General features: G+C 42.8%; 2 protein-coding genes across 7 annotated transcripts in view; one reads left to right on the plus strand and one right to left on the minus strand.

Annotated features, from left to right (window-relative positions):
* EPS15L1 (epidermal growth factor receptor pathway substrate 15 like 1) overlaps positions 1-8,632 on the minus strand; it is a 46,481-nt gene extending 37,849 nt beyond the window's left edge. For 2 of the 5 annotated variants that reach the window (XM_012571229.5, XM_030257031.4), the window contains exons 1-7: positions 8,359-8,480; positions 3,994-4,035; positions 3,672-3,761; positions 3,385-3,432; positions 2,683-2,778; positions 1,987-2,049; positions 1,037-1,162 (exon numbers count right to left, since the gene is read on the minus strand). In XM_012571229.5, the coding sequence (XP_012426683.4) occupies positions 1,037-1,162; positions 1,987-2,049; positions 2,683-2,778; positions 3,385-3,432; positions 3,672-3,761; positions 3,994-4,035; positions 8,359-8,388 (495 nt within the window). In that variant the 5' untranslated portion in view covers positions 8,389-8,480. Of the gene's footprint in view, positions 1-1,036; positions 1,163-1,986; positions 2,050-2,682; positions 2,779-3,384; positions 3,433-3,671; positions 3,762-3,993; positions 4,036-8,358 lie in introns of all 5 variants that reach the window. The other 3 variants (XM_030257033.4, XM_030257032.4, XM_030257029.4) reach the window with 2 other exon arrangements.
* Positions 8,633-10,696: 2,064 nt separating this feature from the next.
* On the plus strand, positions 10,697-16,517 carry C28H19orf44 (chromosome 28 C19orf44 homolog). 2 transcript variants are annotated; one of them, XM_041710940.2, is made up of 8 exons: positions 10,697-10,859; positions 12,060-12,632; positions 12,914-13,268; positions 13,784-13,860; positions 13,943-14,399; positions 15,408-15,617; positions 15,735-15,901; positions 16,256-16,517. In XM_041710940.2, the coding sequence occupies exons 1-8, from the start codon at positions 10,821-10,823 to the stop codon at positions 16,331-16,333; spliced, it is 1,956 nt and encodes a 651-aa protein (XP_041566874.2). In that variant the 5' UTR covers positions 10,697-10,820; the 3' UTR covers positions 16,334-16,517. The 2 variants fall into 2 exon arrangements, with proteins under 2 accessions (XP_041566874.2, XP_012426682.5); XM_012571228.5 differs by having other exon boundaries at positions 10,806-10,859; positions 15,522-15,617.
* Positions 16,518-16,682: the final 165 nt, after the last annotated feature.

Below are 16,682 nucleotides of genomic sequence, written 5' to 3' on the forward strand. Positions count from 1 at the left end.
TGAAGAGAATTTAAACATTTATCAACTTTAGTTCATTATTAGGTGAGGCACAGTCAACAAAATTTGCAGAAGATTTAGAGAGATACAAAACTCTGTGAACTCCAACACAGCACTGTTTAATCATCACTAGGAGCCGGAGACAGCAGAGTCCACAAAAAGCCAAGACTTGAGGCTCACTTGTGAGAACTCTGCTTTATCACTGGACCCTTGACAAATTTAAACTCCTTGATTAGTCCTTTGTCCATTTCCTCAGTGCCTTATCTTGTTCACAAACTTTTCTGGAAGAGACAAAAGCTTCCTGAATTTCTATTGTGACAATAACAAGATAAAATCCGAAGCCTTTCAAGACTTCATGATACTCAAGTACAAAATTAAAACAAATCATACTTAGATTTTGTAGATAATACAGAGCAAGAGGCACTTCTTCCTGAAGAGATAAAAGTATGTAATGCAGACAGAACTCTTACACAGAATGTACTCAGAAATATCAATATGCAAAGCATTAAAGAGTGTGTTTTTAATGGAGGCAGAAAAATACTTCAGGCTCTGCTTCCCTTGCAAATATACAATGGATGCACAAAATTCAGACCTTGGAAGTATTTATAAATACAATCATGAAAGAAAATTTGACAACTGCACTATGAATAAAGGAGGATGTTTTAAGGTATTCTCCTGTACAAAGGATAGATTTAATGGTATGTCTAATAACTCATATTTGTAAAAATGATGAAACAGCAGAGCCTAATGTTCTAACAGCTATTATGGCTCAGGAAAGCTTTTTCTTATTTTTAAACAACCAAAATCAAATTTCCAGCTCTTAAATGAATAGAAAGACAATGAAGCCAGTCTACTCTAGGGCTGGAATTACTACTCTTGCTCTAAGTGGAAGACCTCAGAGTCTTAATGTTCTTGCTTTATAGCTTGCACATGATTCAAAATCTCAGCCAATCCTGATCTCTGTTGATAAATTACATTTTTAACATTGCAACTACAAGAAGTTATATAGAGAGTAGCTAAATCTAAACAACTTACTTACCCTTCCGAGGATATCAAGAGGTAGCTTTGAATTCATCAGTACTGGTTTTACTTTGTCTCCTGAAAGTAAACCATTTACTGGCAAAAGGCTTTCAAAAATACCATCAAACTTTGCTTTTTCTTCCACCTAGTTGGTAAGAAATAGTCTGAATAAGTAAAAAAGTGTGTCTGTGTGAGTAATGAAAATGAGATCTTGCAAGAAATTAAGACTGGTCAGTAATGTATTCATCCTAAATTTCCATGTTTTCTTGCAAGTGCCACTGTACTGTATATAAATGTAAACCCATAGAGAAAGCTTTGAAATTAAGCTCCTAAATCTAAAGGTTACGACAGCTGGGAGATTTTGCCAGGCAGCAGACAAGGTGTGCTTCTGTTTTAAAGTAACTTTGATAAACTCTATAGAACTAAAACTTACTCTTCCCACTATGAAGTACATATAACTACAAGTTTTTTTTTATTAAATTTCTATTTTTGTAAATATTTGGAGTTGAAAGTTACCTAAATATAAATATCTCCACATATGCATCAAAAGTTATTTTTTCCAAATTATATATATTGCTTGTATCATTGAATACTAATTAGAAACTATGAACTCAAGCTTTAAATTAATAGTTCAAACTGAATGTGGTAAAATACTTTGCTGTTCCCAGTGGGGTTCTTTTATACAAACAAAGTGCCTAATTGTAGGATTCTGGAAGAAAGCCAGGCAGAAGATTAAAATTCATTTTCTTAAAAAGATCCCACCAGTGGTTATCAAGGGGCTGTTTAACACTTATTGCATACCTAAAACTACACCTTGGTGTTCTCTGTTGTGCACAGGTTCGCACAGAAAGGGAGGACTTCTGAAATGGGAAATACATTTGATACAAAATTCTCTCACTGGGAAAATTACACACAAGAAAAATATTTACTTCTAAAAAATGGACGGAATTTGCTCTCTTTTACACTTACCCTAACAGCCCAGTGAGTCTCTGATGAGGGCGGTGTGATCAGCAAAGGACTGCTAGTGTCATGCTAAAAATGAGAACAATTTTTATTTATATATATATATATATATATATATAAATAGATAAATATACACACTTCTGCCTCTAGTACTTACTAATTGCACTAAGTTTCAGATGGTTATAGACATGAAGCTTAACTACACTGAGGAAAATAAGCTGCACAGGTACCTAAACAGAAATCACACTCATTTTATAGCATTACTTGGGTAAGGACATCCAGTAGATGCACTCAGTATCCAAACACAGAGCCAACACAAGCCAGAGAGGTTCTGCAGCACCTCATCCAGGGCAAAGATGCAGCAATGCCTTTTACTACTCATTCCTGTTGACCCAGCCCCAAAATAATCTTTTTTGATTCCTTTTTTTACATGTATTCAGAGTTCACACACATCAGCTTCCTGACTAAGCTGTCCAGACTTAAACTCCCTTTGGTTTTGCAAAGTCCAGGAAGGGGCTGGTTTCTTGTCAGCATGACAAGACTGTGGCAGCCCTGGCTGCTGTGTCCTAAGGAAATGTTTGACAGCAGCCTGAAGCCTCAGAACTATGACATTTATGAAACAGAAGATCATTCCAATGTTCCAACTGAAGCCTTAATAATTCTTATACAACACATACCTGCATTTAAGTGGCTACTACTTACAAATTTAGGAGGGGGCACAGTCAAGTTCAGACTGCTCAGGTTTACATCGTGGCCATTCTGTGCACATGCTACAAGGCGCAACGCAAGGTAGAAACCCTACAAACAATTGTGTTGTCTATTAAAAAAGAGTTTCAATCACAAAAAGTAACCCACTTACCATTTTTAGTAACACTGTATATGTGCAACACAGTAAATAGAAACATCACATGTACAGCCCCATAATGGCAACTACCCCTTTGCTTTTAAGGATGAGTCTGGAAAAATTTTACAGTAACAGGAAACAAAGAGGAGAAAAGTGGAAATGTAGTTTCTATGGAGAACTCTCTCCTAATTAAAATACAATTTTTTTCTTAAAAGTTAGCAATGTTTTGAAAGAGTTCATTGGTATCTACAAGTAACTTGCTATTTGGTATTCTGAGCCATTTTTAGTAAAAATGCTATATTTTTTTTCATACACAAAAGTCTTCTAAAATCAAATTACAGTTTTCATTTGTGATTCAATGAACAGAAAATTAGAACCAAACTCCTCCTGCAGCCTCACTGAGTAATACACTCAGATATGAGCAGTGCTGAGGGAAAAACTCACCTTGTAAACAAAAACTCAACCCTGAAAAAGATAACTACTAGAGGTACTGGGGCTTGATTGAAACAAGGCTAATCTGGGAAAGGTAATACAGGAATGTACATGAACATTTCATTTACCTGTTTATCTAAGTATCCTTTACCCTCTGGGTCAGCCAAATCCCATATCTGTGGAGATACAAAATAAAAGCTGCTGTGAATTTCAAAGTAAACTCTGTTCAACAGTTCTTACTGCATGTCTTCTTCAAGTGTTCATTCAGCTTTCAAGTAATGATACATAATGTTATTGAATTGTCGAGCTAACAACAAAAATGTTACACAAAAACCAAATTTTCTTTTTAAAATTTTTCTTTCACTTCAAAGAAGTGTACAGACAAGTACTGCATGATCCAATTCCTTCAACTTACTTTTCCAAGGATGATATCAGAGAGACCAGATTTTTTAAGAAACAGAGCAGCTTCACTTGCCCCAACTCTCCCTGTGTATGCTGGATCTACCTGAAGGAGAAAAATTGACATTTAATTAAAACATGGCAGTTGTGAAAGCAGATTTAAGAAATGCAATACCTCTTGCCTGTAGGTCAAAAGGAGTTACAGAAATTATATCACCATTCAGAATTCACAGAGTTTTAGCACTGCAAAGAAAAGAAAGATAAGGGAAAAAGAAGGAGAAGGAAATCTTGGGGAAGAAGAAACTGCACTTTATTTTTACTTTTTTTAAAGAACATACCTGTTTGTAATATGTTTCATATATTGGATTCCCAGTAGAAAACTGAAACACAAGTAAGAAAACAGAATAAACAACCATAAGACATGACAGGAAAAGAAACGTATAGCACTTTGTGTATTACTCCTATTGAAAACCTAAAATCATGTGTTAATATGCTGTGTTACAAACTGGACACTTAAAATTTAAGTGTGGATAAAAGTGAGCCACCAAGACCACAGACTACTGTCATCTCTTAGAACTAATTGTTCAGCAGGATTCCTACCTCTCCTCACACTTTTATTTAGTGACACTACATAGGGATAAGGTTTTGAAGAACAGCTTTGAATTATTTGCTGAAGTATTTCAGATCTCAGTATGAGAAGGACTGATAACAAAGCTTTTAACACAATGTTGACCTGACTACCTCCTGCACCATATACATCCTTATAGAATATCTTCAGCAAACAATTATACACACAGAGCCCTGTGCCTGTGTTAACACATTTTCAAGACTGTGATCTTCAACTGAAACAGAGTAAACAAAACAATAACAAAAAAATAAATAAATAAATATATGTTAAATGAATGGCAAATTAACAACTCTCACAATTACCTGACAGTGCTTTTGGAGGATTTCAACTTAGTGTAACCACTGCATTACACAAAAGCTGCAGACCCAAGGGAAGTCCTGCCTTTTCAGTGTACTAAACAAGGAGTTCCTCTTGCTGACATTCCAAGCAAATGGCAGCTGGAATGCCAAAAGATGCATTCTATCATCTTCTAAAATCTATCTTTCCACACATCTCCTACAATTGCCACATGAGTTCTAGCCCTGTGCAGGTTATCCTCCACACTGTTCTCAGCCTCAATGCCAACAGCAAAACCAATCTGGTCAAAACCAGGTCAGTCCTCAGACCACTCAGAAGCTTTAAAAAGAAAGCAACAAAACAACCCAACAAAGAGTTTAATGAGCAGAACAAAGAGATGTCACAAAACCTGCCTGGGACAACCACTCTCCACCTCCAGGACAGCAGTTAGACACCTGAAAAGGAGTATTTCACACTAAGTCCCATCACTACTATGTCCCCTCCCAGATGTCACCTTCCTCCTTGTCATCCTCATGGATTTCCAGATGTTCTGCTTACTCTGAGAGGAAGGAAGGCAGGAACATGATGAAAGAAAAGACCAATCAAGAACATGAAAATTTTACTTGAGAACCTTCCTGTGAGTTTACAATGAACATGCTAACTCTTCATTTAAGAAGCTATCCATAATAACTAAGTTCTCTGAACTGAGCTCAAGCAAACACTGACTCTCTGAAGATCACAGCTCTATTTGAATAGAAAACTCCTGCATTTTTATAACAGTTTCCTAAGCATCTTAAATGTACTTCACTTATATCCATCAGAAAATAAGCTGCTGCATTTTCCAACGTCAGCACCCTCTGGAAGCTCTCGCTCTTCCTGATGGCAGACAGGATTTCAGAAGGATGCTGCAAACATAACTCATAAATCTGACTATTCTTTGTGCTGGCACGTAAATGATCAGCACATATAAGCATTGTGTTCCTGTCCAAGCAGGAAACACATCATTCAGAGAAAAGGTGGAAGTAGGAAATAGCCTGTTCTACACTGACTAAAACCAACATGTTTTCAGCCGACTACCACCAAACTATGCAGCTCTTGTTTATCAGAAAGCTCAGACAAGAGAGTCAACCAGCAAGCCACTCTAAGAGATGCAGTGAGTGACCTAGAGTATGCAGAGACTGGATTCGTACCAAGATACAGAGCAAACCATTCCAGCAGCAGGACTAAATGATCTCATCCCATCAGCAGACACTCCTGTCACCCCCATTTGATATTGTCAGCCATGACTTGGAGCTGACTTACCTGGCAGAGGTGGCAGGAAGCCAGGGTGATGTGCTTCAATGCTGTGAAATTCCTTCTACAGCAAATTATTCACCCAAGCACTGCTGGGAAGCACTTCAAGACCAATCCTCTACTTGCAGAATTTTACAAAGATTCAGTCTTTCTGACCGATTTACCTAAATGACTGCATCTCTGTGATGAAGCCGACCAGACAAAATGGGTTCAAGTGATAAAAATAGCACAGCTCCCTATCTACCCATCACCACACGTGATGACATCAGCACCATCCAAGAGGATTCTGTCATTTGGTGACATCTGCTCATGGAGGACCAACCCAAGACTGTCAACACTGGCAGAGACAAAAATTTTGAAGAGCACACAGCTGATGATGTCAAAGCATAACCTGTTAGAGAGGTTCAGTTTCACTAACAGTTTATCCACCCTGTGGTTCCTATGCCTGCTCTACACTCCCCAAAACACCTCTGACCACCTCCCAAACAGACCCTTCAGAGCTCTAGTGCCTTGTTTGTTAGTCTCCAAGTTGACTTCTTGTTCAGAAGTTGAAGTCTTGAGCCTGCACACTCCCAGCAGATCTGCACACTGTGTTTGTGGTACACAGTGCACAGGCTGGATATTGCTCCAAGTCCCTTAGAGCAGCTCTGGCAAAAAGGCACGAGTAAGCACCTGCCACCAGAACAATTAATTCTCTTTCCTGAGATCATCTCGGGGTCACAAAGAGCTCTGGATCACATTAATTATTTTAAATAAATTATTATGAAGATGAAAAATGATTAATGATAAATGATAAAATATTTTAAGATGCTTGGATTACCCATACTGTTTGCAGCTGTCAATATGTTGGTATCAATAGTCTTATTTTATATCTTTCTGAGTGGACACGCTTCAGTGTTACAACACATGCACCCTATCCTATTCAGTCTAATTCAATTTCTGGCATTTACTCTAATTAACACACATCTTCTTAGTAATCACAAAACTGAGGCTATTAGAGGAGGAAGTTCATTACTTTAAAGGAAATTCTGTTTACAGCTAGATTACTCTTGACAGCTCAATATACAAAAACAAGTTTTAGAACTACAATGCTTCCACTGAATTCGTTGGAAAATACTATAAAAATAACTGATATGTTTACAGAATGTGGTCTTTATTCCCCTAAACATAACATTTTCTTTCAAAAGGAATACCATTGATGCCAGTCTCTCAAAGAACAATGAGAATTTAAACAATAGAGAAACTGGATTTCTAAAGTAAGTATTTGATAATTATTTGAGTTTTACCAATACATTATAGAAATTTCACAACTACAAACCCTTGCACATCCAGAGTCTATTTGACTTACATATTTTTCACCACATTAATCACTTGAAAATTTTTGATAACAGTTTGTGCATACATGGACATTTTTAGATCTTTCTGAATATGTTCACTTAATCAAACCAATGTTAATCAGGACTCTTGCTAAACAGCAGTACATATTCTTAGTAAGACACACAGCAAGTTATGTTATCCAAGCACCACATAACTCCACTGAGAGAGAAATTTTTGGAGTATCACAACTCAAAGATCATTATTAAAAGGAAATCGATATATTTAAACAATCTGAACTACTAATAAGAGTCATTCAGAATGCCTTATTGGCCTAAGCACAGTATAGAAAATAGTTTTGGTTTCAAGACATTGACGGTAGTGGCGTGGTGACACTTTTATTTTGCTTTAAAGCAAATAAGTAACCTGACTCTCTTCACAGGACCATGGAAAATTGTAAGCAGCAATCACACTGCATAGGCTTGCATTATTGGGCTGAGAAATCAATCAAAAAGGGCCATGGAAAAGAGTAAGCAGCAATCACACTGCTTAAGCTTGAATTATTTGGGTGAGAAATCAATCAAAAAACTTGTAACAACAGGAATCAACGCAGGGATCCCAAGCATTCCACCGGAGCTGGAAACAGCCTCTCCCAAGGGTCAGGAATACGCGTCCCGTCCTCTGTCCTGCAGGAGCTTCTCCTCCTCCTCCTCCTGACAGGCGAACGCCTCCCGCTCATCCCTCAGCCCCTTCCCGCTGTCCCCGCACGGTCACGGCCCCCCGCCACAGCAGCTCAGCCGCTCCAGGCGGCACCAACCCCCCGGTACCGAGAGGAAAACGGGCTGACGTGCGGAGCACCAGCCCTCTCGCCTTCAACCCCCCGGCCCACGGTAAGCCCGGCGGTTCGGGGTGGGGAAGCGCCAGGAGAGAGCCTCCATGAGGGGAGGGCACCGGCTCACCCCGCGGCCCCGGGGCACGGCGGGGAGCGGGAGCCGGGCGGGGCGAGGGCGGCCAGCGGCCCCCGCCGCGCCCCGACCCTCATTCCCCGCGGGCCGAGCCCCTCCGGCCCACAGGGCCTGTACCCCCAGCGGCAATCCCAGCCCGGCTGCACCCTGGGGCTACCGCGCAGCCCCGCTGAGCTCCCCCGCGGCCGCCCGGTGCGCAGGGCCGCGAGTCCCCGGCAGCCCGGTACCTGCTGGCTGAGGGGGATGAGCGCCGCCATCTTCCTCCCGCTGGGTCGGGCCGCGGCCGGGGCGGAGCGAGGGGCGGGAGGCGGTGGCACGGCCGGGACGGGCCGGGCGGGCCCGAGGCGGTGCCGGGGACCCGCCGCGGCGGCTGAGGAGGCGCCCGGGACCCACCGGGGAGCGGCTGAGGCGGTGCCGGGGATCCACCGGGGAGCGGCCGCGGCGGCTGAGGGGGTGCCCGGGACCCGCCGGGATGGGCCGGGCGGGCCCGAGGAGGTGCCGGGGACCCACCGAAGAGCGGCCGCGGCGGCTGAGGCGGTGCCCGGGACCCCCCAGGAGCCCACCGGGGAGCGGCCGCGGCGGCTGAGGGGGTGCCCGGGACCCGCCGGGGAGCGGCCGCGGCGGCTGAGGGGGTGCCGGGGACCCCCCAGGAGCCCACCGGAGAGCGGCCGCGGCGGCTGAGGGGGTGCCCGGGACCCGCCAGGGATCCACCGGGGAGCGGCCGCGGCGGCTGAGGGGGTACCCGGGACCCGCCCGGGACCCGCCGGGGAGCGGCCGCGGCGGTCTCGGGGCCCGGCAGCCGCTCCTCCGTGGCAGTTGCCGCTGCCCGCAGCGCTCCGCAGAGCCGCCGAATCGTTCGGAACGGATGAGACCTCTGAGGTCACCGCGTCCAGCCTTTGACAGGTCAGAGCGCTGCTGAGCTCCTGTCGCTCCTGTGAAAAAAGCCAAGCGCTTGGTTTTTAAATTTTTTAAAAGTTTAGTAATAATAAAACGGTTATAAAAATAGTAATGTAATTAGAGTAATAAAATTTAGAGTTAGGACAATTGCAAGACAATAAAAAGCAAATAATTATGGACGTCCGGATGCTCTCGGACATTAAGTCACGAAAAGCATCCCTTGTGAACAAGGGAATAACCTTAAAAGCAATAGCCTATTGTGTATTCATATATCTCATACATGATGCATAAATTCCTTGCAAATTAAGAACTTTTCTGGTCTTTGTCAACTTCTCCTTTATCTTGGTGGTTACAAAAAGACAGAGAAAAGGTGGAAGAATGTTTGTTTTTTCTGATAAGGAGGTGTAACTTTTTATGGGCCCCCTTTGCTGACATCTCTGTGTGTAGAGTTTCTTGATTATCTCATCTTCCTGCTTGAGCTTGTAACAAATCCTATATCACAGAGTTTCTATTTTAACGTTATGTTGTAACCTAAAACTACATTTAACACACTATGTAAGAGAATTAATACAGCATAACTTTCTAACATTAAACATATAATATTCATTGTAACATTTGCAAAAAGCCAATCATAAAATATGCATTTTTCACACTCCTTAAACACCTGCAGGGACAGGGATTTCACCACCATCTCCCTGGGCAGTCGCACAAGCCCAAAAGGAGCAAGGTTTGAATGGAGCACAGCGGGCCTGCTCCTGCTATTCCTCATCCTGCTTTACGTTCATTTCCTTTTTATGACCATAAAAATTTTCATTTTTATGCATCAATAGTTTCTCAATCAGATTAGACAAGGAATCTTTAAAATGTGGAAATAAAGGACAAAAACACCCATGGGAATTTCATGTTCATTTCTCCCCATGTTCCATCTCCCAGATCTTTTGCATAAACTTCAGCATCTATTATCAAGAAATTATAAAAAAAAATTGTGCCTTTCTCCTTCACTTTGGAAGGAAAACAGAAAAAAAACAGAAGTCTGTTTTCTTAAGAGCCCTTGGATTTCTCATCTGATTTGATTTCCATTCCCCCAGGATGAACTACATGTTTGGAATACAGTCAGGCAAAGAAAGTGGCTCAAGTTGTTCCCTTAGCTAGGAGTTTCCTAATAGGAAATTATTTATAAACTGTATAGACTCAAGTCTTAGGAACTGCCTCACAGCAGAACGATATCACTAGAAAGTACTAGAAAATTAACCCAGAAAAACAAAAAAAACTAGGCAAAATAAAAATTATCCATGGCAGAAGCTCAATAGCTGTATAATTATAATACAACTATATAATGATGTTAGATATGCCAAATTTCACTGTGACACGCGAAATGCAAGTTTCGCCAAGTGCCAGAAACGACACGCAAGTACAAAGGGCAGGTAATAACCTACAATACGTTGTTTCAGTGAGGGGGTCTTAACGCAAATCCTGCGGAACAACTGGATTAATTTTCAACTCGCTCCAACAATTAGCAGATCGCGGGTTTGTAAAAATCCCTATTTATTGACTCCGATGCATGCTGGGACTTGTAGTCGCGGCACCGCTGCCGGCAGCTGTAACCCTGCTTGTGATTGGCTGGTGGCGCCGAATCGCTGCGCGGAGCCAATGAGTGGGCGGGGTATTGGGGAGTCGCGGACTCCAGGGCCCGGCCCAGAGACGCATCCGCCGCCTCGGCGTGGGCAGATCCGGCGTTCTCCTGTCCCTGCCCCTGTCCTGTCCCGTCCAGCTCTGTCCCGTCCCGTCCCGGATGGCCGCGATCTCTCGGGCACCCGCGGGCCGAGGGCAGGTGAGGCACCGGCGCCCCGTGTCAGTGTGTGGCGGGCAGCCTGGGCGCGGGCCGGTGTTTGTGTGTTGTGTGGGAAGGGATCTGTACGAGCCCCTTCCTATGGCTCCCTAGAGAACGGTGCTGAGAGCAGCTCTGCTCCAGGGAACCAGGACAGGACATGGGGACAGTCTTAAGCTGTGCCAGGGGAGGTTTAGGTTGGACAGCAGAAAGGATTTCTCAGCAGAAAGGGTGGTCGGACATTGGAAGGGGCTGCCCGTGGAGTTGTCAGCGTTCAGGAACACACATAATCACGGGATATGATTCTATGTAGGTGCTTTTATTGAAGAGCTCTGGGAATCAGGGGTAAAGACCCAAATCTGACTCTGACATGGCTTTCCAGCTGAACGTATTTTATATTGTATTGTTATATAATTTACATATTAGTTATTAAGCTTATATTGTTCTATGGTATACATTGACTTTATTCAAGCAGGAGTTTCTCGTGATCTTTCTCAAGCCCCTGACCACAGTTTCTTATGATTATTCTTATGATTAAACAGTAATTGTATTTAATTACTAAACAATCATGACATCTAACAATTATATCATTTATCATGTACTAGCTACACAGGTACAGTTCTAGCAAGTACAAGGCCTACACTTTCCCAGGGTATTTTCCCAGGGCCTACTAAGCTTAATTTTTCCTTCTAACCCCCAAATCCCCATGATTTAAAAACCCTTTTACTATCAGAGTCACCATCCCTGTGGAGTTGCCATCCCTGGAGATGTTTGAGGAAAGTCTGGATGTGGCACTCAGTGTTCTGGTCAGGTTAACAATGTGGGGATTGTCACTGTTGAGGCAGGATGGGAATAGAAAAGACTCCAAGATCTTTTCTTGGCAAAGAAGGCAAAGAAAAGAACTTTATTAAAAAGTAGCATTCCTCTTTTATAACCAGGTGAAATAGGATTGGTCTCAAAGTGAAAACCTTTCACACAAATGGTACACTTGGACTTAGGCCAGTGTAGCAGAACATACCTATAAGCAATATGAACAGAGAGAGAGATAATAATTGTTGACATTCCTCTCTGACTTTTTCCCAGTCTTAGCCTGGCAGAATCTCTCTCCTTTTCTCTCTGACTGAACTGAGAATGTCCATAGAGATCAGTCACAAGCTGATGTCAGCTCTTTCCTGAGATCAGTGACTCTGTGATTCTTGGCAGGGTTACGGCCATGGACCCCGCGGGAGCAGCAGCCGTGCTGACCTCAGGGTGGACACGGGGCTGGAGGAGGCTGGAAGGGCTCTGTCCCAGCACGGCAGGTTCCTGACGGTGAGCGATGGGAACGCTGCTGGGGTGCAGCGGGGCCGGAGGCCGGGAGGCACCGTCGGGGCAGGGAGCGGCCGTGCAGCCCCGAGCGCCGCCCGCACGCGCCTCAGCTCCGTCCTCAGCAAAGTGGCACAGCTGGAAAGCAAAGTCATGGCGCACAAAAAGCACCTGGAATTACACAGCACTGACTCGGGCATGAGGCCTTTGGCTGAGGAGTGCACCTCGTCTGCCTCTGGGCACGAAGATGGTGCCAGGGGCAAGAAGTACTGGAAGAAGAATTATGGTAGCACCAGTGGGAGTGGGACCCACAGAGATGCCTGTTCTGAGGAAGAGGAGAGCATGCAAAGCCCTAAAAGGAGTGTCGTGGTTAAACAACAGCTTGATCTGGATAGTGATGAAGAGGAAATGAGAGAATTGATGGAGAGCTCTTTGGGGTTTTCCACTGGAAGTGAGAAACAGAAGGTTCTGGTAAGTGATGCCCAGTGGGATAGAAAAGTAAATACAAACTTTGCTGGATTATGTATTTCTATTAATGCTTTTATGTAATTGTTCTAATTGGTTGATCACTTTTTGTTTAGATAACACCAGCAACTAAATTTTAAATTTGCATTTGTGTCTTGCTCATGATACGATTCAGGTTCACATCTTAACATCTTAAAATTTTACCCACAATGATTTGTTCTCCCTTTAGCAATCTACACGTAACAATGAAGTAACACATAAATCTCTTTTTAATATTCCTCAAAAAGAGCAAGACTCCAGTTCCATCAGGAAAGGCTCCTCCACCTCGTAAGGAAGTTTCATCAGCAGAGTCATCTAAAGCATCTTCTTTTCACAACAAAGACTCAGAGCAAAGTGTGTTTGGTAGAGTTGATTCACCAGCCCCTTCACCCACCAGCAGAAATCTGTCAGGACATACCACGAGACCTCGATTGCTGTCATCTTCCATGAAAGACAACACTGTGAAGAGTGCTCTGCCTGAAGCAGGCTACACCAAGCAAACCCAAGAATCCCTTGAAAGTGACAGAAGTGAAATAAAATCATTAGATGAATTATTTTCTGAAGGAGCTGATGGAGAAGATCTATCCAGCAGCAGCTTGAAATGTAAGTTTTCTAAAATACTGTCTCAGTAGACTCAGTATGAATTGTACTGATAATCTCCTGATAAATTCCCTTAATACACATGGGCAAATAGTCACTTCGAAAGGATTCACTGGTGAAATTTTGCATAAACCAAGGCCTGGTCAAAGTAATTATCTTGATCTGTTCCTTTTTTCTTGTATAATAGATTTGTATTTTTCTTAGCTTTTGACTTAATGGGTTCAGATTAATGATGCTGCCCTGGGTGACATCATGATGTCAAAACAAAACATTTAGAGTAGTTTTCCTGTATCAGTGGCACAATGTACCAATGGGTCAGAGTGAGAACAGCTGGAAATGAGGAGCAGCAAAAGTCTCTTTAACTTCAGGAACATCAGCTGATCAAAGGAGGAAATTTTATGGGTTTCTATGAAGGTAAAGAATCTGTGATTGATTGCTGTTACATTTTAGTACTGAACTAGTAAAGTGTACTGTGATTTTCATGCAAATTCTCATGTGTAGATGTAATTTGTTTGCAGACTTTGGACTGAATATCCTGAGCCTCGATGATTTGGCACCTGATACTACCAGTAAGGCAGAAGAATTAAAGCAGAATGTAAGTAGAAATTCCCCACTAGCACATATTCCCAGTCTGCCTTTGGTAGAGTGTGGAGGTTCTAAAATAAATAATTTTACAGGAAAAAGACATCCAATTTACACAAGAATCAAAGAAATATGTGAAAAAAGATACATTGCTGGTGGAAGAGGACCAGGCTGCTCTAAAAATGACCAGTGCAATAACTGGTGTGAGTGATTCTTCTGAAGAGATGGTTGAAAAATGTATCTCTGAAGCTGAAATCTCTGAACATTTAAGTGGAGTTTCCTCAGATCTCCCTCCACACAAACAGGATTATCTTAATCAGAATGAAAGTACTGTTAATTCCGAATATTCTGAAGACTTTGAAAGGTCTCTGTCTACACCAGACAGGCAATCTGGAGAGGGACATGCTGAGAGCTGCAGTTCTGGAGCACACCCACCTTCGGGGCCATCCCCGTTGGTCACCGCGGGGCAGCACAGCCCGGGGCACCGAGTGAGCGTCACAGAAACCGGAGTGCAGACAGCAGAGCCTCCCTGCACCGCCTGCCGGGCCAAGGGTGAGTTCAGCACCTACTGCCCTCCTCAGGCAAGTTTTACACCTACATATATGCCACCCAACCGTGAGAGACTTCTGTGGATGTGACAGCCTGCTCAGAGAGTGAGAAAACTAGAGAAGTTTTCCCAGAATCGTCCTGGGAGACTTTAGGGAGTTGGAGATAAACAATGATAGCCAAATATTAAAAACAACCTACAGGTGTTGTTTTTCCTACTGTCTGTTTTCTTGTTATTCTCAGAGATTGTTTATAAAAGGGCATCTTGTTAATTAGGTGGAGTGTATTAATTAAATAACCAATCAAATCCACCTGTATTGGAACAGTGTATAAAAAGGAGCCATCTGAAATAAATGAGCACTATATACACCATGCAACCTTCTGATGACTTTATGTCACTTAACAGTAACACTTCAATTCAGTGACAGCTTCCCCTCACTGGTGCTAAATAAAATTTTTTCAAAAGCCGAGCACTTTAATCTGCTGTCTATATGGGATTGAATATCATCATAAGGAATGTTTTTTGCTTAAAAATACCCCCCAGAGGACCTGAGGGGATGAGCAAGTGTTAGGGACAGAGCTCACAATAGCATGAGTAGTACTCTGAAATGAAATTCAATATTCTGCTATCTTTACTATTGTAAATAATTGCATTATTAGTGGTGGTATTAGTAGTGTTACTAAAGTGATTGCTCATTCAGAGTTCTTTTGCACTATACTTCTTTCTTGGGAAAGCATTCTGGCCCCATGACAGGATCAGATACGAACTTTAACATCCTGCCTACATCTCTTTACTAAAAGGAAAAAGTGCTAAGAGCCACCATTCCTTGCCACACTCGAGGAGAAAGTAGAAACTTGAGTGTGCTTGAAAACAGAAGCATTGAGTACAAAGGTCTTTACCTAGGGTTAGAAAAGGTGCCTTCTGCAATGGTGTTGTGAGCCTAATAGTAAAGAAACCGTGGAAGTTGTGTAACTATGTCAAGATGTGTTTGGCTGACAGAGTTCTCCTGTTAGGCTGTGCAGGGGTTTTAGGGCAGCTGCTGTCCCAAGAAACTGCAGGAGAGCCGAGCAGCAGCACTAAACCTTTCCCCTCTGCCCAGAGTAATTGTGATGCCATCCTGTGCACAGCAAACCCTGCTGCAGTGCTCGGCCCCGCTCTGGGAACCAGCTACATCGATCCAGTGCCAATTGCCAGTCACGTCATCAGCATGGATGCAGTAGAAGGTACCAAAACCACCTTTATTCTTCTTTTTTCCTCTGTTTTCTGCGCGAGCCTGGCTTGCTTTGCTCAGCCCTTGCTGCCAGCCGTGCCTCACCGCAGGGCCTGTCCCTTTCTCGCAGCCCTGACGGCGTACAGCCCCTCCGTTCTCCTCTTACACACCATGTGCAAGCAGCACCTGATGCTGACCCAGCAGTTTGTGGAGAGCATTCACCACCTTCACACAGCCCTCGTGGAGTCACTAGAGCATGAGAAGTTCCACTACCACACCCTGGAAGAGGCTAAAGAGGTATTTATGACAAACCAGAGACTGAGCGTGTACTCCTTTCCAAACAGGTACTTACAGCAAACCTAGTTTCTCTGCATATGATTAATTAGTAAGTTTAAAAGAAAAATAAAAAAAGACTGAAGTCCTGCTGGAGGCCATAGTTTTTAAAGATTAAGGTTTCTGCTGCAGCATTTAGCTGTCCTCAAATGAGCAGGGGTCATTCAGATGCTGCAACAGAAGGGTCACTTTCTGTTGCTAGTACAGAAATGTGCAGCTATCTTGACAGGAAGATTAGTTGCTTTCTACTATTTAATAAATAATAATTTACATTATGAAGACATTAGCTTATTAACTTTTTTTTTTTTTTTTTTGCAGTACATCAAGAATCACAAATCACCACCTCTAACAATTGAGCAAGCACTTGAAGAAATTCGGAGAGCCCAGGAGAAATAACTGCTTGGACAGTTATTGAACTTTAAGTGACGTTTATATTCACGGCTCTAAGGCTGAAACAATAAACCTTTCCAAGTTGCACAGAAAAAAGGTTAAAAACTGTACTGGAAGGATCCATACAAACTGCTATGTTAGTTATAAATTAGTGCAAGTTGCTAATTAGTATATATAATTTAGCTTTCTATACCTGAATGTTTTACTTATGTACACAATACACGGAGGAACCTTCAGCCAGACTATGTCAGCAAAAGAGACAAGGTAACACTTCTGTGTAATGGCACTGTGGAAAGTCATCACAGTGCATGCATTTACCCAGTGAAGTGTGAGATCTGTGATCTCATCTATGATG

This window comes from Taeniopygia guttata, chromosome 28, assembly GCF_048771995.1.
Source record: "Taeniopygia guttata chromosome 28, bTaeGut7.mat, whole genome shotgun sequence".
NCBI lineage: Eukaryota > Metazoa > Chordata > Aves > Passeriformes > Estrildidae > Taeniopygia > Taeniopygia guttata.